The sequence below is a fragment of the Megalobrama amblycephala genome, linkage group LG21, assembly GCF_018812025.1.
Source record: "Megalobrama amblycephala isolate DHTTF-2021 linkage group LG21, ASM1881202v1, whole genome shotgun sequence".
Lineage (NCBI taxonomy): Eukaryota > Metazoa > Chordata > Actinopteri > Cypriniformes > Xenocyprididae > Megalobrama > Megalobrama amblycephala.
Genome location: NC_063064.1, coordinates 3,416,148 through 3,442,056, shown reverse-complemented (window position 1 = coordinate 3,442,056; position 25,909 = coordinate 3,416,148). Strand labels below are relative to the sequence as shown.

General features: G+C 35.3%; 2 protein-coding genes across 3 annotated transcripts; both read left to right on the top strand.

The window, feature by feature from the left end:
• Nucleotides 1-2,764: 2,764 nt before the first annotated feature.
• Nucleotides 2,765-10,434, top strand: LOC125256111 (mediator of RNA polymerase II transcription subunit 26-like). Of its 2 annotated transcripts, none has more exons than XM_048171725.1 (3): nt 2,765-2,868; nt 3,599-3,673; nt 9,030-10,434. In XM_048171725.1, exons 1-3 carry the CDS (start codon nt 2,797-2,799, stop codon nt 10,245-10,247), a joined length of 1,365 nt encoding a protein of 454 aa, XP_048027682.1. In that variant the 5' UTR covers nt 2,765-2,796; the 3' UTR covers nt 10,248-10,434. The 2 variants fall into 2 exon arrangements, with proteins under 2 accessions (XP_048027682.1, XP_048027681.1); XM_048171724.1 differs by having other exon boundaries at nt 3,596-3,673.
• Nucleotides 10,435-12,083: 1,649 nt separating this feature from the next.
• slc35e1 (solute carrier family 35 member E1) lies at nt 12,084-23,092 on the top strand. Its single transcript, XM_048172551.1, has 6 exons — nt 12,084-12,518; nt 15,753-15,823; nt 15,975-16,112; nt 16,199-16,324; nt 18,709-18,954; nt 20,637-23,092. Exons 1-6 carry the CDS (start codon nt 12,188-12,190, stop codon nt 20,850-20,852), a joined length of 1,128 nt encoding a protein of 375 aa, XP_048028508.1. The 5' UTR covers nt 12,084-12,187; the 3' UTR covers nt 20,853-23,092.
• The last annotated feature ends 2,817 nt before the right edge of the window (nt 23,093-25,909 follow it).

Sequence of the window (25,909 nt, the reverse complement as noted above, 5' to 3'; positions counted from 1 at the left end):
GACCATCACTGATCAGTTTGGATTGATAGTGTTCATTGAGACCATAACAGAAGAAATCAATGAGAGCATAGTCTGGGGGGTCAGAGGAATTTGCAATGGCTAAAAAGTCCTGGATGTTTCCTCGAGTGGTAATCCACAATCAAAATCCAAAAAACAGGCAAAGGTTAAAACACAGGCAAATATTCCAAAAATAAACCAGGGAAGGAACAGAGGCAGACAGGGTAAATCCAGGAAACAGACAACAGGGTCAAAACAAGGGAACAGGATAATCAATGGAGCACTCAGAGATGCAGTGTTGACACATACAAGCCCCGAAATACTTCAAACGAAATCGAAGAACAAACTGATGTGACATCATTTCGAATAAAATCAGGACCAAAATGAAGTTTGTTTTGTGTTCATTTTGGGAGTTGCCAAACGGCTAGCCTAAAGCAAACTCTCAGGAAAAGTTCGCTTCAGCTGCAAAACACCTTCATATACCATTGGTCTGTGACGATAATGTAATAGGAGGTGTGAGCTGAGGCTCCGCCTTCTTTCACGCAGGACTTTTCTTTGGCTCATTTGATCTGTTGAGTCCGTCCAGGTAAGATCTCCGCTGGTGAAAACATGAACACATTGGATAGTCGCTTTATAGTAGAAAATGAAGTTGTTCTTCTGAGGCACTGACACTGTTTTTTCACATTTGATAATGTAAAGCTGCTTGCTTTTAAGCAATCGATTGAATAAAATGTTTTCTCTTTTTTGTTGTGTTTATTTTGTTACTGAGGGGAAAGCGCACAGCACATATTTACATATTCATCTAAACGTGGCTCTCAGATGTTCGATTACAGTATATTGCTGCTAAGATTTCATTATTTTAATTGCCTTTTAAGTTTTTGCAGTTGCGGCCTAATGGTTAGAGAGTCAGATTTGTAACCTGGAGGTTGCGGGTTCGGTTCTCAATGCTGGCAGGAAAATGTAGGTCGGAAGAATAAATGAACACCCTCAATACCCACGACTGAGGTGCCCTTGAGCAAGGTACCTAACCCCCAATCGCTCCCCGGGTGCCGCAGCAAATGGGTGTCCACGGTTTGTAGTAGTGTGTGTGTTCATTACTCACTACTCCTAATGTGTGTGCACTAGCTTGGATGCGTTAAATGCAGAGGACAAATTCTGAGTATGGGTTACCATACATGGCCTTCATGTCACGTCACATCAAGTTAGTTCACTTATAGTTATGTGGTTTGACAAATTAAAAGTATTAAATACATATAGTCTTTCAGTGAATATGAGCGCATAAAAGTTGTATAATTATGCAACTAGTCATTGACACACATTAGTGAAGGGGGGTGGATTCTGGAAACCACTGCCACTTCAATATATATCTTTTAAGTTATTAATCAACATTTATCTTTCTGTTAAAGAGTTAGATTTCAAAACACTGCTTCATGAAGCATCGGAGCACAATGAATCAGTGTATCGAATCATGATTCAGATCTCGTGTCAAACTGCCAACGGCTGAAATCACGTGACTTTGGCACTCCGAACAGCAGATTCGATACACTGATTCATTATTGCTCCTGAAGCTTCCTGAAGCAGTGTTTTGAAATTCAGCCATCACTTTATAAGTTGTTATTTTGTTTTTGTTTTTTGCCACACCAAAAATATTATCGTCGATTTACAATATTAATATTGAGCCACTGTACTCACATGAACTGATTTAAATATGTTTTTAAGTATCTTTATGGATCTTGAGAGAGGAAATGTCATTGCTCCCTATGAAGGCCTCACTGAGCCATCGGATTTCAACTGAAATATCTTAGTTTGTGTTCCGAAGATTAACGAAGGTCTTACAGGTGTGGAACGGACATGAGGGTAAGTAATAAATGACAGAATTTTCATTTTTGGGTGAACTAACCCTTTAAATTGATTTGAATGACTTCTTCAACGTATGTTAAAGCATTTATTTTCTTTTTCAAACACTAAAAAATAATTTTAAATATATTGTCAGTACCTCTCACTGTGAGAAAAGAACATGTTATCAGTATGTTTTGGGAAAGTTTCCTGCTCAGAGCAGAGCTCAGATCAACTTCAACCTTGGAGAAGCTGTGATTATGTGCATCTGTGTATGTGCGCTAAGTGTTCTGTGCAGGTCCTTTGTTACTGGACAACTGACACTCTGCTTAAGACCAGCAGACGCCATGTCATGACCCCAAAAGGACATCCAGTACCTAAATCCAGGGTCACCTCATCAGCATCCTGACGAATGGAGATATGCTTCTGACTATCTGTCCATGTGTGGAAGATTACCAAATTTGTCTGTTTTTCTTAGCCAATCAGAATCATTCAACCTGAAGTAATGATGTAGTTAGTTGACTCTGTTAGAGTATAATTGCTGTGAAAATGTGAATGTACGCAGAGCGGCCTACGAACTCCTTGTGAGACTTGAAGCTGGCTTCTGCTGATGAAACAGGCAAACTATTCTTCAGTAAAGTTTTCATTTTTTATATTTTTACTCTGACTACGGGTCTTTATTCATCATATCTGGTCTTTTGGGTCTTTAACTGTAACATTGTCCTACATTAGCTCTGTAGACTTATATGAAACATATAAGAACTGCACCTGTTGGACCCTTTTTGGGACAGTTTAGTAATTTGCCTGCAGGCGTGGACACGGATAGTTGAGCTCAAATGGGGTTGGCTGTAAAGTGGTTTCATATGAGTGACGTGTACACTTTTGAAGAGCTTTGCACATAGTGTGTATTCTTATTGCTGCAAATCTTTCAGTAGATGTTTTTTAAAGCGTCACTGTCTGACAATGAAAAGAGCTTCATCAAGACCTCAACAACTTAAAGAGCAGCTACTCCAGGCCATCGATGCTCAACATAATGTGAGTAAATACCCATGTTGGATATGCATCATTAGTAGTAACTGTCACTTCATTTAACTACAAATGGCATTTTCTACCCATTCATTCAATGATTAATGGAAAAAATAGGGAGCATCATTCTAAATGCATGTTTTCTCTCTCTCTCAAATTCAAATGAGCTTTATTGGTATGGCAAACAAAGATTGGTAATGCCAGTCTTTATATATTCATCTCATAATCAATGACTTTTTGTGTAAATTGAATTCAGTTAAATTAGATGACTTTTTGTAATTGAGACGAATGACAGTGCCTCCCCTTTTACCTGAATAAATATAGTGCATCATTTTATAACTGACTTTTCACATTTGTTACATCCAAGTAAAATCAAGGTTGGTTTTGTTTTATTTTAAATCTCACTGTGGTGAGGTTTATTTATGAGACAAGTTCCCTGGGGTCGTATTTCATATAGTTTAACAGCAATGAGAATGCAGCCTTGTCATTTGCATTTTCTACCATAACTGAGATCTGAAAGTGTCACTGCTGCAGGTGCACATGTGAGAAGTGGATTCAAATACATGAGGCCCATTTACTTTCATGAATATGACCAACCTCTGAAAAAGACACAGGGACTGACTTTCTAACATACAGCAAAATGATTAATCATTAATCAATGTAAGTCTTTTTTTTTTAATGCACAGAGAATATTATGAAAGTCTGAAGTGACATTAGCATTACTTGTACCTGTCAGCAGATACAGAACATGATGGCTGTGTTGGATGTGATATGCTGTCTGGAAAGGTACCCCATGACTAAAGAGGCTCTAGTGGTAAGATACTAACTCAGTATTTTTACACTGAGTTTATCACAACAGCTGTGTATTGTGGTATGGTGTGTCACACTGAAAATAAGAATAAAATTCTGAAATCACTCTTACTGGAAGCAGATGCACAATGGGCTTCAGAAATGTATAACATATAACAAAATACCAAATGCAACAGGAAATTGGCATTTATTTGAAGGGAAAATAGCACAAGCACAGTTTTCAAGTGAAAAAAAAACTATACTATGGTATATTGTACGGAAGCCCAGAACCACATGGTAGGGGAAAAAAAAGAAACTTATGGTGGGGAGGGGAAAAAAATAAAATTTTGACACAAGTCGTTATTTCAACATGTTGTTATTTCAACATAATATCTCGTTATTTCGACATAGGGGAGACCGGGGATGGTTGTAACACTTTTTGCTTCAGCACCTATAACTTGCTGAATTTTTTAGCTTGAGTTCTCAGTCTTTTATACAAAGTACCCACATTTGTTTACTACAAATGGAACCATTTCAACCCTCTACAAGAAAATCACAGACCTCGTGAGTTAATGTCAAATACATACTGTTCCTTTGTCAAGTCAAGTCAAGTCACCTTTATTTATATAGCGCTTTTTACAATGTAGATTGTGTCAAAGCAGCTTTACATTGATAACTGGTACATTATTTTGGCTGCACAGCGGCTCTTAAAGAATAGTGTAATAACTTTGTTATAACTTACCTCGCTACCGGGGTCGGTTGTAACACATGCTGGGGTAGGTTATAACAATTAGACAAAAGAAGCAAAAACACATGCATATATGATATTGTTCAAAAACAGGTTTATTGAAATAAAAGAACAATGTCTCTTACTCTCTCTATGACAGTGTGTGTGTGTGTGTGTGTGCACGTGTTTTTGTGACATGCCAGGACACAAATTTGTATAATGACATGGGTATGACAGATATTACAAGGAGAGGGTGACTTATGAGGACATTACCCCATGTCCCCATTTTTCAAAAGGCTTATAAATCATACAGAATGAGTTTTTGTGAGAAAGTAAAAGTGTGCACAGTTTCCTGTGATGGTTAGGTTTAGGGGTAGGGGTAGAGTAGGATAGAAAATACGGTTTTGTACAGTATGAAAACCATTACGCCTATGGAATGTCCCCACAATTCACAAAAACGAACATGTGTGTGTGTGTGTGTAAATCTAGACAAACATACTTAATGGTATACTTAATGCACACTACTACAATGTATCTGATTAAAGAACATCTTGATTAAAGAACATCTTAGTACAACTTTAAGTCTAACAAAAATAAGCATGTCAATGTGTGTGTGAGTGTGTGTCTATGAAAGGGGATGGTTGTAACACTTTTTAAATAAGTTTTACAACCATCCCCACCCCTGTCACCATAGTGGTTTGAAATTAGCAGGGGGAAATGCATCACATATTGCCTAAGAAACTATTATGGATATGGTATGGTAGTCTGTAATTTTGTTTTAATATTTTTGCTCTCGTATTTTCTTTTTGTTCTTAAATTGGTGTATTAATATTTTTTTTGTTTTTATTTTTTCTTCCTGTCCTTAACATCAACCTGCTAAAAGGGACTACAGGTGAAAATTAGCCAAGTGTTGGCTAAATCTGGTGTATTTTACATATTGTATGTATTATTAATGTACATTGTCCCTGATTAAAACAACAACAACAACAACAACAAAAAAAACATTCTAAACAAAATATAGTCTTGGTCAAAATTTTTACTTTCTTACCTCAAAATCTGTTTTTTCTCTATATATTCTGAATGTGCCTGTTTCCAGCCTTGGCAATCAACATACGGGATCGGAGAGGAAGTAGGAAAATAATCAAGTGATCACATGACTCCTATCTTGTCCCTAACTGGTGGAATTAATGGTGTTACAACCATCCCCGGTCTCACCTATTAAGCCATTACTTCGACATAATATATCATTATTTCAACATATTAAGTCGTTATCGCGACATAATATTTTGTTATTTCGACATAACTTGTTATTTGGAGATATTTGCACTGTATATGATTATATTTATTAAAATTATTAAATGGATGCTGGCTTATTAGGAGAATAAAAACCCACCCAACACCTTCCCCTAACCCTACCCAATAAATACTTTTAAGATTATTAAACACTCGTTAGGCAGATTATTTTCACTTTTAGAACATTATTTTCATTTTTATTGAAAATAAATGCTTTTCTGATGTGAAATGTGATGGGAAAATAGAGAAGAGAGAGCTCGGCAAAAGGCGGATTCGAACCCGTGGTGATCGCGGTAAAAGCCAGGACTGTGATGTCAAAATAACGAGTAATGTTGAAATAATGAGATATTATGTTGAAATAACAAGATATTGGCAAAATAACAAGTTATGTTGAAATAACGACTATCTCCAAATAACGAGTTATGTCGAAATAATGAGTTATGTCGAAATAACAACTATCTCAAAATAACGAGTTATGTCGAAATAACGACCATCTCAAAATAACGACTTATGTCGAAATAATGAGTTGTCGAAATAACAACTATCTCAAAATAACGAGTTATGTCGAAATAACGACTATCTCAAAATAACGACTTATGTCGAAATAACAACTATCTCAAAATAACAAGTTATGTCGAAATAACGACTTATGTCGAAATAATGAGTTATGTCGAAATAACGACTATCTCAAAATAACGACTTGTGTCGAAATAATGAGTTATGTCGAAATAACGACTATCTCAAAATAACGACTTATGTCGAAATAATGAGTTATGTCGAAATAACAACTATCTCAAAATAACAAGTTATGTCGAAATAACGACTATCTCCAAATAACGAGTTATGTCGAAATAACGACTATCTCAAAATAACGACTTATGTCGAAATAATGAGTTATGTCGAAATAACGACTATCTCAAAATAACGACTAATGTCGAAAAATGAGTTATGTCGAAATAACGACTATCTCAAAATAACGACTAATGTCGAAATAATGAATTATGTCGAAATAACGACTATCTCAAAATAACGAGTTATGTCGAAATAACAACTATCTCAAAATAATGACTAATGTCGAAATAACGAGTTATGTCGAAATAACAACTATCTCAAAATAACGAGTTATGTCGAAATAACGACTATCTCAAAATAACGAGTTATGTCGAAATAACGACTATCTCAAAATAACGACTAATGTCGAAATAACGAGTTATGTCGAAATAGCAACTATCTCAAAATAACGAGTTATGTCGAAATAACGACTATCTCAAAATAACGACTTATGTCGAAATAACAACTATCTCAAAATAACAAGTTATGTCGAAATAACGACTATCTCCAAATAACGAGTTATGTCGAAATAACGACTATCTCAAAATAACGGCTTATGTCGAAATAACGACTATCTCAAAATAACGACTAATGTCGAAATAACGAGTTATGTCGAAATAGCAACTATCTCAAAATAACGAGTTATGTCGAAATAACGACTATCTCAAAATAACGACTTATGTCGAAATAACAACTATCTCAAAATAACAAGTTATGTCGAAATAACGACTATCTCCAAATAACGAGTTATGTCGAAATAACGACTATCTCAAAATAACGAGTTATGTCGAAATAACGACTATCTCAAAATAACGACTAATGTCGAAATAACGAGTTATGTCGAAATAGCAACTATCTCAAAATAACGAGTTATGTCGAAATAACGACTATCTCAAAATAACGACTTATGTCGAAATAACAACTATCTCAAAATAACAAGTTATGTCGAAATAACGACTATCTACAAATAACGAGTTATGTCGAAATAACGACTATCTCAAAATAACGACTTATGTCGAAATAATGAGTTATGTCGAAATAACGACTATCTCAAAATAACAAGTTATGTCGAAATAACGACTATCTCCAAATAACGAGTTATGTCGAAATAACGACTATCTCAAAATAACGACTTATGTCGAAATAACGACTATCTCAAAATAACGACTAATGTCGAAATAACGAGTTATGTCGAAATAGCAACTATCTCAAAATAACGACTAATGTCGAAATAATGAATTATGTCGAAATAACGACTATCTCAAAATAACGAGTTATGTCGAAATAACAACTATCTCAAAATAATGACTAATGTCGAAATAACGAGTTATGTCGAAATAACAACTATCTCAAAATAACGAGTTATGTCGAAATAACGACTATCTCAAAATAACGAGTTATGTCGAAATAACGACTATCTCAAAATAACGACTAATGTCGAAATAACGAGTTATGTCGAAATAGCAACTATCTCAAAATAACGAGTTATGTCGAAATAGCAACTATCTCAAAATAACGAGTTATGTCGAAATAACGACTATCTCAAAATAACGAGTTATGTCGAAATAACGACTATCTCCAAATAACGAGTTGTCGAAATAACGACTATCTCCAAATAACGAGTTATGACGAAATAACGACTACCTCCAAATAACGACTTATGTCAAAATAACAACTATCTCAAAATAACGACTTATGTCGAAATAACGACTATCTCCAAATAACGAGTTATGTCGAAATAACAACTATCTCAAAATAACGACTTATGTCGAAATAATGAGTTGTGAGTCGAAATAACGACTAACGACTAAATAACGTCTTATGTTGAAAATTACGATAAGTTTTCTTCTTTTTTTCACCATGCAGTTCAGGGCTTCCATAATACGGTATACTATAAATAAATACAAAAATTATTGTGACAATTTGTGGTTGTCAAACATTAGTGGAACCTGTTCATAGTTAATGTGATGAACTACACCTGTGGTTATATGTCTGTTTTTTGGACTTTATACAAAAAAAGTATTCTATTTCATTTTATTGTATTATTTACTTATTTTAAATGTACATAGAATATTGTTCAAAAGTTTAGGGATGGTAAGAATCTTAAAATGTTTTTGAAAGATGCATCTTAAAGGGATGTTTCACCTAAAAATAAAAATTCTATCATCATTTACTCACCCTAAAGTATTCCAAACCTGTATGAATTTCTTTGTTCTGCTGAACACAATGGAAGATATTTGGAAGAATGTCAGTATAAAAATAAATACTATGGTAGTAAATGGGGGACGAGATCTGTTTGGTTACTGACATTATTTAAAATATCTTCCTTTGTGTTCAACAGAACAAAGAAATTTATACAGGTTTGGAAATACTTTAGGGTGAGTACATTTTTTTTTTTTTTTTTTTTTGCATTTTTCCCCCTTAAATGTATGATTACACTGTAACAAGGACACCCTAAATTAAAGTGTAACAGAGACTATATATGATGATGATGATGATGATGATTGTGTGTGGAATTGTTTTATTCCAGGAAACCAGGCTTGGAAAGCTGATCAATGATGTGAGAAAAAGAAGCACAGACAAAGATCTTGTTAAACGTTTAAAAAAACTTGTACGGAGTTGGCAGAGGCTGGTTGGAGTAAATGAAGCCGCGGCAAAAGGGCTCTCAAGCTCTGTGGATTCAATTCCCGCTGAACATATTCCTGGATCAGCACAAACCTTCACGGAAAATTACAGCAGAACTCTTTTCCACAATAACATGAACCAGAGGGATGAAATGTCAGGTAAAAACATTAAATATCCCATCAGTTTTAGAAAGAGTAAAATACCCGTCCGTGCCATCAGACCATATTCCTCGTCCATCAAGAATTTACAACAGTTCACGAGCTTGAGACCATCTCTGTCCAATCAGCATTCCCAAGAGCAGCACAAGCCCCAAAGACAAGACACCTCGGCCAGTCGCAGTGACACAAAGCACCTTATGGTGGCCGAGGAACCAGCACAATCCACCTGTGTTACTTCTAGTCTAGCTTTAAATTCCTCCATCCAAGATTCAAACATAAAGATGCAGCAGCCTTCAGACCTCCTCAACATACTCAAACCTGCTACGCTGAACGTTAACCTCTATGAGGTCTCCACCACAGTGACAGATATAAGGACTTTTGAGGATACGAAGAATCAGCATAACAATCACACTGTCAAAGTTGATGGACGTCCTGCAGAGGACAATACCAAAACTACACAACAGCAAGCAAGCAAACTAACGTATGACCCTCACAATCGACAAATCAGACCTATATCAAGTAAAACATCGGACTGTCAGAGATCAACAGGAAGTGAAATCCAAGGCAGTGAGCGTCTGAAACAAAACCTTTGTTTGGTCCAACAGACTAACTGGAGAGAGATGTCACAATATAAGATGATTCAGAATAGCTTGCCAACTTCAGAAAGATCAGGGATGGACTTTTCTGTGGCTGAGAATTTCAAGCAGGAGACAAATTTAAAAGTCTACAAAAAAACACATGCGTTTATACCAGATTTCCCTGTCACAGACCTTCCTGGGGTCAGCCGAGAGATCACCGAGCGAGACCTTGTCAGGATACGCAGTCATCGATGGCATGGTGTGAATGGCTGTTATGATAATAGAAATAACTGGTACGACTGGACTCAGTCCATAACCCTGGATCCATATGGGAATGGGAGTAAACTTAAGATCTTGCCTTATGTTGCCATAGATTACAGATTTTGAGACTGTAAAGGCATGTTTCTTAAAAGTGGATTCACAACTATTTTAGACCTGTGTGCAGAGCTGGGTATTATCAGATACTGATTACAAATTAAATGACAAAATCAGTAATATAATCTCTTAGATTACACATTTTTGGTAACTACTTTTGGATTACATTTAGATTACTTTTGTGCTAACCCTTATTTGATGTCACACATATTGTAGGATAATCTTGTACTATTTTGACAGATACAAAGAAAAATATATATTCCAAAAAATATATTCTATTCACCAACAAGAGCCTCAACAAATTCTTTTTAAAGTGCAATGTATGATACTTCAAAATACTAACACTAATGTACCTGTTAGTGTTTGCTGATAGTAACACTGAATAAAACAAAATCACATCTTATGATTTTAAAACATATTTCCTTAAAATTAAGTAAAATTAGAAAACAACAACATTACAAAAGAAAAAATATTGAAAAACATGACATTCACAGCAATATCACTGCTACATCAAACATTTCATCTATATTTCATATATTATTATTATTTCATTATATTTCATATATATTCATCTATATTTTCCCCTCACCACCGGAAAAAACTCAAAGAATCACAAATGTATATAAACGGCAGGTTTATTATGAAAAAAAATATATAAATGTAAAAAAAAAATTACAAATTAGAAGAATCAATGAATTGTGAACAACTTACTGTCATTGTGTAAATAATATGTAATCATGTAATCCATAAAAAAAGTAACTGTAGTCTGATTATGAGTATTTTAAAAAGTACTTTACTCTAATTACAAGTACTTGATTTGTGGAATCTGATTGCATGTAATCCGTTACTACCCAGCTCTGCCTGTGTTTCTCTTGTTGTGCTTCTCTATTCTTTGTGACTATCGCTATGAAACCTCTGTCCTGACTTTTAACAATGTACCAATGGCATGATACATATTTTTAAAATATTATATGCATCTAGATTATTTAGAGCATTGTTTTTAGTATAGGAAACAGACAAATGAACTAGAATGAATCTGCAGTTCCTAAATGTCTCCTGTAGATGGAAGAATTTACCTACAATTTCTCATCTGTACAGAATAATAAAAGCGCCCTGGCCTTGGCTTTCATCCAAGCAAAACTATTTTAACAAGGATTGTACAGTGTTTTCATTTCATTTATAATAACATCCTGTAGTACGCTTTTATATGACTTTTTGTATTACACTTTTCTGCAGTTGATGACTTGCATAGGCCAAAAACTTATGACGTCTTAAATAATTATTTACATTATATATGTAGCCCCTAAAAGGGGCTGTGGTGATATAAAAATATTAGATAAAAGGAAAAAAAAAAAAAAAAAAAAATATATATATATATATATATATATATATATATATATATATATATATATATATATATAACTGGCAAACCTTTTGAAATGCAATCCTTTGCGAGCGAACGCAAAAGCATTGATTTTTTTCCTCCCATATTTTAAATCTCCCGCAAAAATAATAATACACATATTATTTATTTAATAAAAACAAGATATACAAGATATATATAATTACTACAGTTACTATATAACCATAATAAATATGGGAACTCCTTTGTACACTCCAGTGTAAAGAGCTTTCAGAATTCAGAAAGAGCTTCTTTTTGATGACCGTTGTAGCTAAATACCAGTTTTACTGTTGAGTTACACTATTAAATTGATTTGAACGGTAGTTGGGAATAATATTACACTTGTTTTAATTTTAAGAGAGCACATTACGTGAATAATTCACTTGCGTGAACTCGATGTAAACAGCGCACACCTCTATCAAAAACTCTCTCCGCCAGTTACCATGGTGAATTTTCGTAGGGGCGTGACATTAACTCTCTCACGTGACTCTTCCACCAGCGATTCCTCCAGAGTAGCTTGCCTCGCTCGCGTCGTGGCTTGCGCTGAAAGATGGCCGCGGTGGAGCAGCGCCCGCCTGTGCGGGAGGGAATGCGGATCGCGGTGCTGTGCCTGTTCTGGTACACCGTCAGCTCGGGTGGCAACGTGATTAATAAAATCATCCTCAACGGCTTCCCCTATCCGGTCACGGTCTCTCTTTTCCATATCCTTTCTATCATCGTGTTTCTCCCGCCGCTGCTACGAGCCTGGGGCGTCCCGCGAGTGGAGGTACCGGCCCGCTACTACCGCTGGTACATTCTCCCGCTCGCCTTTGGGAAATACTTCGCATCCGTCTCGGCCCATTTCAGCATATGGAAGGTTCCGGTGTCGTACGCGCACACCGGTAAGTGGCTCTCGGTTATTCATATCGGTTTTGTATAACAGGCCTTATTATTTAAAATCAATGAAAGTGAACGTAACCAGCCAACCTGATCGGATGTGTTGATTCGGCTCGGTTCAGTTAAACGCGTTAGCGTGCGTTATTGTCTGTCATTAACCCGAACCACAGCTGGGAATCTAGTAATCTGCGCTCCCCAGACATTTAAACGTCCACTTTCATCCACACATAAAGAAACAAAGTGTAATGGGGATTTAATGACTCGTCGTTAATTGCTTTACGTCCGAGATTTGATAACATTACACTTCATTGAAGTCGTTTATGAAGTACGTCACTTCCGCACTCTTAATACATACTGCCACATCATCCACCTGCGTGGCTATTCAGACTAGTTTGGGAAGCTTCAATTCCTTTTGTTTATATGAGATAAGTGGTCTCTATTATTATCAGACCCTTCTGTATGTAACACTACCAGTCAAAAGTTTGGAAACATTACTATTTTTAATGTTTTTTGAACTAAGTCTCTTCTGCTCATTAAGGCTGCATTTATTTCATAATAAATACAGAAAAAAACAATAATATTGTGAAATATTATTACAATTTAAAATTATGGTTTTCTATTTTAATATACTTTAAAATATAATTTATTTCTGTGATGCAATGCTGAATTTTCAGCGTCATTACTCCAGTCTTCAGTGTCACATGATCCTTCAGAAATCATTCTAATATGCTGATTTGATACTCAGTTATTATCAATGTTGAAAACAGTTGTGTTGCTTAATATTTTTTTGGAACCTGTGATACTTTTTTCAGGATTCATTGATGAATAAAAGGTTAAAAAGAACAGCATTTATTCAAAATATAAATCTTTTCTAACACTTTTTATCAATGTAACACATGCTTGCTGAATAAAAGTATTAATTTCTTTAAAAAAAAAAAGAAAGAAAAAAAAATACTGATCCCAAACTTTTGAACGGTAGTGTATATTGTTACAAAAGATTTCTATTTTAAATAAATGCTGATATTTTTTAAGTTTTTATTCATCAAAGAATCCTGAAAAAGTATCACAGGTTATAAAATAATATTAAGCAGCACAACTGTTTCCAACATTGATAATAAATCAGCATATTATTTCTGAAGGATCATGTGACTGGAGTAATGATGTTGAAAATTCACCTTTGATCACAGAAATAAATTATATTTTAAAGTATATTAAAATAGAAAACCATAATTTTAAATTGTAATAATATTTCTCAATATTATTGTTTTTTCTATATTTATTATGAAATAAATGCAGCCTTAATGAGCATAAGAGACTTCGTTCAAAACATTAAACTTTTGACTGGTAGTATATAAACTTTATCTGTCAAATGTACAATAACAGAGTGTAGCCGTACAATGACATGAAATCTTGTCTTATTTTACAAACTCGCCATTCAGAAAAGTATTTAGAGCTTAGTTATTTTAAATTTGACAGTATGGATAGTGTCTATTATGCATATATCAGCATATATCGTTTATGAGCTCATTTTTATCTAATTGTCGTGACCAGTGTCTTCTTGTGGCTTTTGCAATGTTCGTCTGTGTGGCTCCATTCATTTGTTAATCAAACTCCTCAATAATAATAATATGGGGAGAAAAAACAAAACAAAAAACATGAAGTGATAGTGAATTTTTATTCACATAACTCAAAGTTGTGCAGAAACTTGCAAATATATTGACACCCATGACTTTCTCTGATTCTAAATGATGTTTTTCAAATTGTTTGTGGTTTTAGAGCATAACAAGAAAAACAGAAAATATCAGTATGTCTGCCAAGTCATCACAAATCTGGTTTTGTCTATGTAAACTGGTCTGAAAAAAAAAAAAAAAGTTTAGCATAAGGCTGTAACTTTTTTTATAACTTTCTCTTATCTGAAAGCAAGTATTAGGATATGCTTGTCAGTCTTATTGCTTCTGGGTTATTAATAACTCCCTACTGATTTGAGTGATTCTCTACTTGATTTCCATTTATGCGGATTGTTTAGTCTAGCCAGCTTTTCTGTTTGAAAAACATTTGCTCACACTTTAGTTTAGGGCCCAATTCTCACTATTAAGGACAACTTGTGCCTCAAAATCATAATTACTGCTCATTAATGGTTAATAATGTAGTATTCAAGTTTAGGTAGGATTAAAGGCACAATATGTAATTTTTTGCCGCAAGAGGTCGCTTATTCAAAACAAAGGCGTAGCTTGCTGACACCTTGAATTTGCGGAAATCTTCACGTCTACAGCCGGTGGAAAAGAATCCTGAAGAAATCATATTCATGGATGAGCTAATGGTTTAAAGATTTATTAACATTAATGTAGTATAAATCAGGGTGGGGCTGAAAGCTGTTGGAGCGGAATGCAGACGACCGCTTCTGCTTCTTCCGGTCATGAGTATGTGGGGTAACGCAGCGCTGTTTATCATATTAAACACATTTGTGTGTAGAAAGTTGTTATAATGTTACTGTGTGTTTGCTCGGCGGCTGCTATGAGACACTTGTTGCACACTGCAGTAAGCTAGATCGACATTAGGCATGGTAAAACATGATACTCGCTGAATATTAAGAGAATGAGATTTAAATAATAAGACTGTGTTGAGCTATATAACATGATTAGATTTCTGTCAATGAATCTATCCAAACAGTTGCTCACCTGTCTAATAAAACACATAATGTATTAAAGCGTCTTTGGTGTGTCCAAGGTTTCTACAAAATAAAACCAGAAATCGAGGGTAAAGCGGATATGATGTCACTGATAGGTGGCGCACGGTTTTTGTGCTGGTTAAAATTTAAACATTCTTGAAAACATTTGGGATAATGTAAGTACACAGGTCAACAAAATATATAGCATTGTTCTAGTGGTTTTGGGATGTTTTAATCCAAATTGTGCCTTCAAGGGATGTAGAATATGGTCATGTAGAATGAGGCATTAATATGTGCATTATAAGTCTGCTAATAAACAGCCAATATCTTAGTAATGTGCCTGTTAATAATGAACCAGTTAATAGTGAGAAATGGACCCTAAACTCTAAAGCATTAGTGCAGGAATCAGCACGGAGAGTGTGAGTGTTGATTCTGAGGACTCGACTGCAGCTGAGATGTTTGAAACACCAGGTGCAATCACAAGACTTTACAGAAGAACATGTGACGAGACTAATGGTTGATGTTATTAGATGAGTGAATGCATGTCTTCTTTTCATTCCCCACTTCCTAGTGAAGGCCACCATGCCCATCTGGGTGGTTCTGCTGTCACGGATTATCATGAAAGAGAAGCAAACCACAAAGGTCCGACTTCATCTAAACATAGCTAGAAATAAGTCATGTTTTTACTGAATTTATAATGGTTTTAATAGTCATTGATTGTGTCTTAGTCATCCAATACTGAAGTTCAGAGTGTTTATTTACATATTTGACGAGTTTGGCTTTTTCCCACCAGGTTTATGTGTCTCTGATCCCAATCATTGGAGGCGTCCTGTTGGCCACTGTCACTGAATTGTCCTTTGACGTCTCTGGATTGATCAGCGCTCTGGCAGCCACGCTCTGCTTCTCTTTACAGAACATATTCTCCAAAAAGGTTCCTATTTCTATTTGGTGATTTCTTTAAATTAGAAAAAGACTGGTATGAGTTTCCGAATGAAATGATTTTTGTGGTTGTTTCAGGTCTTGCGTGACACAAGGATTCACCACCTCCATTTACTGAACATCCTGGGCTTCAATGCACTTTTGTATATGCTGCCCACATGGATTTTAGTGGACCTTTCCTCCTTCCTGATGGATGGAGACCTGGTAAATATGTTTTGAATCATTTTTTTATGAGTATGAGATAAGAGGGTGCTTATGGGTAAATCTGTTCTGTTCAAATCTGTCCCAAAATCAAAAGAAACAATTTTTTTACATCAAGATTTTGGCATTGTGTGACTTTGTCATTGTCCTCCCAACCCATTGTATGGGTTCTGTTCGGACATAATGGATTTTAATGTAATAATTTTATTTGTATTTATTTTAATTCAGTAAAATATATATATATATATTTTTTACAATTAAATATGTCAATATTTTTATCATTATATTAAACAATTGGGGAAGGTGGTGGTGTATTATGATCGAAAATAATATCACAGAAAAATATTCTTCATTTTAGTTATTCAAAACGTATACAGTGTTCAAAAGTTTAGTGTCAGTAATATTTATTATTATTATTATTATTATTATTATTTGACATTCTTTTGTTCAGCAAGGATGCATCAAATCAGTGGTTCTCAACCCGCGGCCCGCCACGAATAAAAATGCGGGCCACAATATGCCGACCACATTTAAAAAAATAAATTCCAGTTTTACAATTTATTTTTGTTCTAAAATAAATTAAAATGGATTAAATTAATATACGTTTGAACTATAATGTTGTTGTTTTTTTTCATATAAAATCATTGTGGTGATCATATAGGCCTGTTATTTTCAGACATACGCAGACTATATATACTGAGTAGGCTACTCAGTTAAGGAACACTTACAAGCACGTGCTTTGGCAGAATTCCAATAGTAGCCATTTGTAAATTTAGGGATCAAAATGGGCAAATTTGTTATTAGAGGAGAAAAACGGAATGAGGAACATACCAATGAAGGAACGCATTGCAAACAAGAAGAGCCGTAGCAGGTAATGAGACTGGTCAAAAGTCAAAAGACGTTGAAGATTTTAGATGTACTTGTATTTTAAATCGATAAAAATAACTGCATCGATGCATCCGTGGCTGTTGGCGGATGCTGCGCGAGGGATTGCAACGTGACCGAATGCTTGATATCGTCAGAGATTGTAATTACAATGCGCTCAATGCCGTTTGTAATGATAGTTGAGTAACATTTGCTTATTAAAGGCATTTGTGGTCTATATAACATTGTCGTTGTTTGGTGACTGTTACGATGGTGTTGAAAAGAATTTACATTCAGAGTTAAATAGTTCATTGAGCATTATTATCTGATTATTGTAATGCTAATGTCAGTAAGTTAGTTTTTATTTGGTGGAATACATTGTTCTCATTTTCTGAGACTTGCACTTGGACCATAGCGCGGCCCACTGGGAAAAAGGTTGAGAACCACTCCATTAAATTGATCAAGTGGCTTTTATGTTGTTACAAAATTTCCTATTTCAGATAAATGCTACTCTTTTGAACCTTTTAGTCATCAAAGAATCCTAAAAAAAGTATCATATTATTTTCACAGAAATTTTAAGCAGCACAACTGTTTTTAACATTAATAATAATAATTGATCCGTTGAGCAGCAAATCAGCATCTTTAAAATGATTTCTTAAGAATCATGTGACAGGAGTAATGATGCTGAAAATTCAGCTTTGCCATCACAAGAATAAATTACATTTGAATATATATTAATAGACAAGTTATTTTAAGTTGTAATAATATTTCTCAATATTACTGTGTGATCAAATAAATAGACTTGGAAACGTTTTTTCAAAAATATTTTTAAAAAATCCTACTGGCCCCAAACTTTTGCACAATGAGTCATTTATTTACATCGTCTACCCTTCGTTGGTATAATAAGGGGATTTTCAAGTGTGCAGAACTCCGCAATGAACAAAAACTCTTTTTGACCAGTGATTGGATTCTAACTTGAACACCTCTGATTGGTCATTGCATTCAAGAGATCAACAGACATGTCTGTGATTGGCTACATTGCTCACCGCTGCAAAAAACACATAAATAGAAACCTTTGGAACTCTCCAGAGCGCAAACACACATACGCACTGGTGCGTTTGCCATCTGTTTCACCAGTATGCTATTATTATGAAGAAAACAGATCCTAGATCAGCAGTTATTGGCCACTTTTCCTTCTAAAAGCAATCAGAAGCAGCAGCAGGCAGGGGAAGGCTAACACCTATGCTTGCAGCTGTAAATCATTTTTTATTTTATTTTAATTGTTCTTGTTGCTTTTCTGCAATAGATGAATAAAAGTTTATTTGTTTTCAGATATTTTATTTTTTAGATATTTACATTTTGCAAAAGTCCTGCAAATCATTTTTTTCTTCCACAACACACACACACGAATGTTTTACCACCCGCACTCGCCCATCAAATCCCGCTCTCTTGCGTCGGGTCCCGCAGCAGTGCAGGTGAATCACTGCGATTCACACGCTCATTTTCTCTGTTCTCTTCTACAGATGGAGGTTTCCAACTGGACGGGAACAATTGTGCTGCTCCTCATCAGTGGTATCTGCAACTTTGCACAAAACATGATCGCTTTCAGCGTGCTGAACCTGGTCAGCCCACTCAGTTACGCCGTAGCCAACGCAACAAAGAGGATCATGGTCATCAGCATATCCCTACTGATGCTCAGGAACCCCGTCAGCACCACTAACATTATCGGCATGATGACAGCAATACTAGGTGTCTTCCTCTATAATAAGGTAATTTCCTTTTTTAGGCATATCCATTGCTTGAAGTGGGCCAGTACACAGTATTTTAATCTATAGCGTACCCATATAGCGTTCTCACATGTTGCCGGTGCTCTGACTGCCCACACCGAAACAGAGAATTATATACATTGCATGTTCGGAGCTTTTATAAGCCGTACGATCTTAACGGACCAATTATCTGTGCAATGTGACTGAAGCCCAGTTTTTTAATTTTGCATGAGGGGTGCACAAATCACAGTAGGCATTGCCCTCCAAAAGTGTGATGAGATTTGCACGAGCCGTTCTTATTGTGATGCTGATGATAAAATGTGTGACCCATTTGAATTCTATTGAGAATGTGCCACTTTCAAAAGCTAAAAGTCAAACCTGATCTAAAACAGCAGCATAAACTAAAAAGAAAACATCTTGCACCAACATAAATAAGAAGGCTTTTTAAACTACTCATGACCATCTTTACTTGAATTTATTGCGTTCTGTAGTATTTATTGTGGTAAATTTTGACCATCTTGAATTATTGACAAAACAATTGGGTTTTCCCCATATATAAAACGTTTTCTGCTAATAATGACAGATATTAGGAAAAAACTGTCTTTCAGATATTCCAAGAGATGACAGGAAATTAACAATTTTAAGTAAAGTTAGTTTGACTTCCCATTGCATTTTGCAAACAAGTAATTGTTAACTAGGGGCCAGTTGTTCAAGAGTAATCTGATCGGATTTCGGCTATCGGATTGGATCAAATCTTGAAAATGGGTTGTTTGAAAGGGAAAAAAAGGATTCTGAAATCAAATTAGATCACAAAATCCAGTCTTGGTTTTGATCTGGATAAAATCATCAGTTTGTGTTGTTCAAAACTTTTTAGTAAGTTTGGGATACCTTTGATCCAAAAAAATCTGGATTATACAGATCCCATCAAAAGGGTGGATTTCAGGAACAAAAATGTAATAAAACGTTAAAACTGGTCAACAAATAAACATTTTTATCATGTAATCTACATATACACTTTTTTATTTTGCTCTTGATTAGTTTAATTGTTAAAGTAATAAATTAGAAGTAGACATTAGGCTACATATTTAGCCTTTTGATAACCTACTGTAAAGAAAAAAAGAGATTTTGGTGCCATAAAATAATCCCCAAACAGCTGTAAATATTTATTAAGAAAAATTATATTTGATTCAAAGTTTTTGTTTTTTTTAATCAGTGTTTGTAAACTACATTGGCACAATCATAAGAGATGAACCAGTCAAAAGTTATTTGCGAGCAAACGCAAAGTTTCTCGGGTGAACGCTACGTGGAACTTTTCTGAGAGAATGCAGGGTGATCCAGTTCAATTTTGCTTTGAAATACCAGCACAAAAGTAAGATGGATTACCTGATCCAGGATAGCAAAACATGGGATTTTCAAATCCAGATCATTCTGATCCAGATTAAACTTTTTGAACTACTGGCCCTAGGCTATTACTTTATTGCAGTTATGCATGTTATCAACCAACTTTGCATGTGTGGGTAATACCACAAAAGGCCATTTTTTGCAAAAATAAACAAACAGACAAATAAATAAACCTCACGAGGACACCGGCACTTTTTTTTTCTCACTTCAAGCACTGGGCAAATCATTACACAAACAATGTTGCGATGCAAAAAATGATGAAATGGAATTCTTTTCCTCACCAGGCGAAGTACGACTCCAACCGGGAGGCCAAAAAGACACCGCTGCCAGTTTCAACACAGGATATGGTGTCATTCGACAAGCCCCAGTCCAACGGCACCGGGCCCTTCACACACAGCTCAGACTTTCAGTACGGTCGGAGCACAGTACTCACCGACCACTTTCAGTACAGCCGACAGGCCTACACAACGAATTACAGCTCCAATCAGTATGTTGTGTGAGTGGAGCACTTCGGAGGACTCTATAGACTGTTCCCAGACTCCTGTGCTTCTGAGGATGCATCTTTCATACGAACAAGGAAGTGTCGAATTGACTGGAAAAGGAATGTTTACTCACAGAATCCTACTGCTTTTTTTTTTCCTTCCTTTTTTTTTTTTTTCCACAGGCCTGTTATTTATTTCATTACAAACTTTGTTGTGTTTTCACATTTATTTTAAATTCTCAGTGGTATGTGTAGGCTATAGGAAGGTGCTTGGAACTTTTTTGATTATTTTTGCACAGCATGCATTTCAATGCATTTCAGAATGTAGCGTCTTCATCGCCATCATGCTACTGCGAGTGAGGGACAGACAGACACGCAGTCATATAACATACACTGGGTCACTGCAAATACAACTGCATCAGGGTATTAGTCAATGTTCTTATTTTGCTTTTTATTTGTAAATATTTTATTTATTTTTATAGAGGAAGGTGCATTGGTTGACCATATCATGGACTGATAACACCCCTTTGAATTTTTGAATGTCTGTGAGAGAATCACTTTTTTTTTTCCTCCTGAGGTATTTAAATCAGACAAAGGTCACTGTACAAGATCACTTGAATCACGGTGTACATTCATATGCATGATTATTATTTTCTGTATCTTTGTTTTTTTGTACTGAAGGGGACTTGTCAGATACAATGGCCTTAACTTATGGGTCAGTTTAATTAATATTGAATGAGAAGGTTCATAAAACAATTTATTATTATTTTTTCTTTCTGGAAGTTGACATTCTTTACAGTTAAATTTGTTTAAATTCTTATTTCCCCAAACTGCAATCTAATAAAAAGTCTGAGGACAGTGTTTAAAAACTGCTGGTTCCTCGACAACAAACTCTAATATTCCTTTCAATCATGACAGACGGAGGTCTTTCAAGCCCTGTAAAACCTGAATCTGTGGACAAAATTTTATGGTAAAAATGTGTTAAACAGAGCTGAGAGCACTTCACCTTTATTAGTAGCTGAAAGCATTAATAACCTAGCTAGAATATTTCATAAAAAGGTGGGTTATTTCATAACTTTTTGATTTGGAGATTTCTTGTGGGCCTGCTTTTTGGGTATTAACTGACCCGTTACCATCTTTGTTCCCAAAGTTATACCAGTTTTAGCTAAATGTGCGAGGTGGTATTTTAGTTTAATATTTGTAAGCTAGGTGTTTTTTTTTTTCTCTCTCTCTCTCTCTCTCTCTCTCTCTCTCTCTCTCTCTCTCTCTCTCTCTCTATTTCTCCATTTCTATGTCGTGTCTTGCTGCTGGAAAGTTAGACACATTTTTGGCAAAAAGCATGCACATTCTTGCATAACTGCATAGAGAAAAGAACTTGGAGAGTTCTTTTTTTAAAATATATATATTTTAAGTGTTATGGATTTTAAAAGGCATCATGGCTTTTTTGTGTCGTGAATTTTGAAAGACAAGGTTCACGTGACATTCTGTCTTTATGTCTCTTTATATATTGTGAATTTAGAGGATCAGTTCAGGCAGATGAAGTGGTTCATTAATTGATACTGTAACTTCAGCTGCCAAAAAATGAAAGGCTGTGGGTGTGGTCTCTTCCTTCTGTCTGTTTTTTTTATTGGTTCACACCTTTTGCTCTTTCATTGTGAAATCACTAGAGGTGTGCAAATTTCTTCTCAGTGCCGATTTTCTTTTAGTTTCCCCAATTCTTAGAGTTTTAGATGATTGGTTGTAAATGTACAAGAAATACTATGGCTGACACAACAGTTCTTAGCACTGGAATCTCAGTCTTGGAAAACATTAGTTTTGATTTTTGTGTTGTATTACACAGTAAATATTTGTAAACTGAGCCTAAACCTTGGAAATATTCAACTCAACAGAACCAATATTACAGTGTCTTTATCTTCCCATTCAGAATATCATGCACTACTGTAGTATTTGATGCATTTTCATTCAGCTTTAGAATGTTTAAGCTCTTAGACCTTTTTCCCTGGGAGACTCATATGTGTCTCTATAATCTGACAGTCATGTTGAATCCCGTTTAGTTTTTTTTTTTTCCGGTTTGTTTTTCTATGGTGTGGAAATGCATTGTCACACTTTCTGTGTTGAGATAGTTTCACCTTCAGCCAGTGTTTTATATGATTTGATTTTAAGATGCCTTGGTACGGTTAATGTTGCATTTTTTGCTTGTCAACTTAAAGGTTATAAGATGACTTATTTTTAAATGTGAAAATAAAGAAGATTAATTGATAAAGTCTTGCTGTTGTATTTGTTCAGGGCTTTGTAAAGCAGAATCCTAAAACTTTTTGTTTGGACTTGTGAACACCACTGTTGGCAGAAAATTGTTCAAGCACGAAAATAGCATTGTTCCTTTTGATTGTAATGAGATAGCTACAATTTAAAATCTCATACAAAGAATCACATATTGGGGTCTGAATTTGAATTCTCAAAATGTAGTTCTCAGGTTAAAAAAGTCTAACCGCTTTACACAGGCTAATATTCCTAATTATGTTGAAGGTTTAATGACTTATAGATTGTGTTATTTTAGTAGTTGTGTTTGCTCTGTTTTTTATTTATTTATTTAATATCCTTCTTTTACTCTAAAACTGTTGGGTCAGAGACCAGAAAGTAAATTGTGTGTGTGTGTACAGGTTTATATTACATTGTGGGTCCCCACAAGAATTAAACCTATTTTTTTCAGTTTGCCTTAAAGCAAATAACGAAGCCCCTAGAACAAATTAAAAACAACAATTTGACTTAAGTAGTATTTTTATTTTAAACCAGATGTCACGTGACCACATCACATCAACTAACTCCACATCAACATTCGAAAATGTATTTTAACAAAAATAAGTGTTTTTCATTCACATTTATGGTTAGTGGCAGGATGGACAATTAGGTTATTACTTTACAGACAACTGTGTTTGTGCACATCCCAGATAGCATCAATGATCGAAATAACTTTGAATCAATGTTAATGTGTCAGTGGTAATGACATTGAATCAATGTCACTTTTGCACCCTCAATTAATGTTAAATCAATGTTAAATTTCAACAATAAATCAATGGTAATGGCATTGAATCAGGGTTACAATGTGATGCTTCCACTCTCAGAAGATGAAACACAACTGACTCAAAGATACACAGCCTGAAATCAACTGAAGATAAAAGAAGACATTAAATCTCTCAAGATCTCAGCAGAAGTTCTTTTTGAGAATTAACAGGTTTAGATGTTGATGTTTTATTAAAAATGTTGGTCACCATTTTGGTGGTCAGTGGTTCCTTTAGTTGAGCAGTTTGACTCTTGGCTTTTTGTGTGAGTTTGTGCTCTTTGCAACAGTGTTTAACAAAACACACCATTTGTTGCAAAGAAACCAGAAACAAAATGAAGGTGTGATATAGTTTTCATCATCATAAAGCAAAATCATTTACTAATTGCTATCCAGAGCAAAAGAGCATATTTGTTTTTAATAGGTTATATTCACCAACAATGTTTTCTTGCTACAGATCAGACATTCTGAATCTTGACTTTTAAAGTTAAAATTTTTAAAAACATTTGACACACACAGACATCAAGAATCAGCGTATGAATCTCAACAATGGTGACATGCTTCATGTCGCAATGCATGCTGGGAGCCACCATAGTATACAACTCATAACGTTTTGTCTTGTGACTCAAGAGAATAAATTGATTTAGGTGTTATTAAAAATCTAGTTTGTACTGAATCAGAAATTTAACTTGAGTAAACTTAATAAAATTCCTTGTAACAAAATTACAGCAATTTTTTTAGTTTAGTCCGAAGTAAATATTATACTTGGATGTTATGGTAAAAAGTAAGTTTTTCCAAAGTAAAAATTTTAAGCGGTACTAAAGTAAAAATAATGATTTGGTCTCCATAAAAAACAATATTTTAACTTTGTTTCAATGTAATTTTTTTACTTTGGGCTGAAGAACTATTTTGATTGATATTAAAATAAAATTTAAAGCTTTAACCAAATTAAAAATATAGTTGGAGAAAAACTAATAAATTTAGCTGTAACAAATTACAGCAATTTTTTTAAGTTGGTCCAAAGTATCTTTTTTTTCAGAGTGAGATCACCTACATTGTGGGGACCAGCCAGCAGTCCCCATGGGGGAAATAAATTAATAAACATACTAAATTATACATTATGTAAAAATGCCTAAAGTTTTCTGTGATGGAAGGTTTAGGGGTAGGGTTAGGGTTAGGGGATATAATATACAGTTTGTATAAAAACCATTACGTCTATGGAGAGTCCCTACAAGGATAGTGAACCAGACTGTGTGTGTGGCCCGTGTGGTCCGATCCAACAGACGAGCTGCTGTAGCTCAAATTGCTCAAGAAGTTAATGCTGGTTCTGACAGAAAGGTGTCAGAATACACAGTGCATCACAGTTTGTTGTGTATGCGGCTGCATAGCTGAAGACCACTCAGAGTGGCCCCTGACCCCTGTCCACCGCCGAAAGAGCCAACTGTGGACACGTGAGCATCAGAACTGGACCATGGAGCAATGGAAGAAGGTGGCCTGGTCTGATGAATCATGTTTTCTTTTACATCACGTGGATGGCTGGGTGCGTGTGCGTCACTTACCTGGGGAACACATGGCAACAGGATGCACTATGGGAAGAAGAATAATTGGCGGAGGCAGTGTGATGCTTTGGGCAATGTTGGGTCCTGCCATCCATGTGGATGTTACTTTGACACGTACCACCTACCTAAACATTGTTGCAGACCATGTACACCCTTTCATGGAAACGGTTCTCCCTGGTGGCTGTGGGCTCTTTCAGCAGGATAATGTGTCCTGCCACAAAGCAAAAATGGTTCAGGAATGGTTCGAGGAGCACAACAATGAGTTTGAGGTATTGACTTGGCTTCCAAATTCCCCAGATCTCAATCCAATCGAGCATCTGTGGGATGTGCTGAACAAACAAGTCTGATCGCAACTTACGGGACTTAAAGGATCTGCTGCTAACATCTTGGTGTCAGATACCACAAGCACACCTTCAGGGGTCTAGTGGAGTCCATGCCTCGACGGGTCAGGGCTGTTTT

Excerpts from the sequence above, each read along its gene's own strand:
- LOC125256111 (XM_048171724.1), top strand. The coding sequence starts at position 2,797 with ATGAAAAGAGCTTCATCAAGACCTCAACAACTTAAAGAGCAGCTACTC. Across the intron at positions 2,869-3,595 it reads CCATCGATGCTCAACATAAT|CAGATACAGAACATGATGGC; the intron begins GTGAGTAAATAC and ends TGTACCTGTCAG. Across the intron at positions 3,674-9,029 it reads TGACTAAAGAGGCTCTAGTG|GAAACCAGGCTTGGAAAGCT; the intron begins GTAAGATACTAA and ends GTTTTATTCCAG.
- slc35e1 (XM_048172551.1), top strand. The coding sequence starts at position 12,188 with ATGGCCGCGGTGGAGCAGCGCCCGCCTGTGCGGGAGGGAATGCGGATC. Across the intron at positions 12,519-15,752 it reads GGTGTCGTACGCGCACACCG|TGAAGGCCACCATGCCCATC; the intron begins GTAAGTGGCTCT and ends CCCACTTCCTAG. Across the intron at positions 16,113-16,198 it reads AGAACATATTCTCCAAAAAG|GTCTTGCGTGACACAAGGAT; the intron begins GTTCCTATTTCT and ends TGGTTGTTTCAG.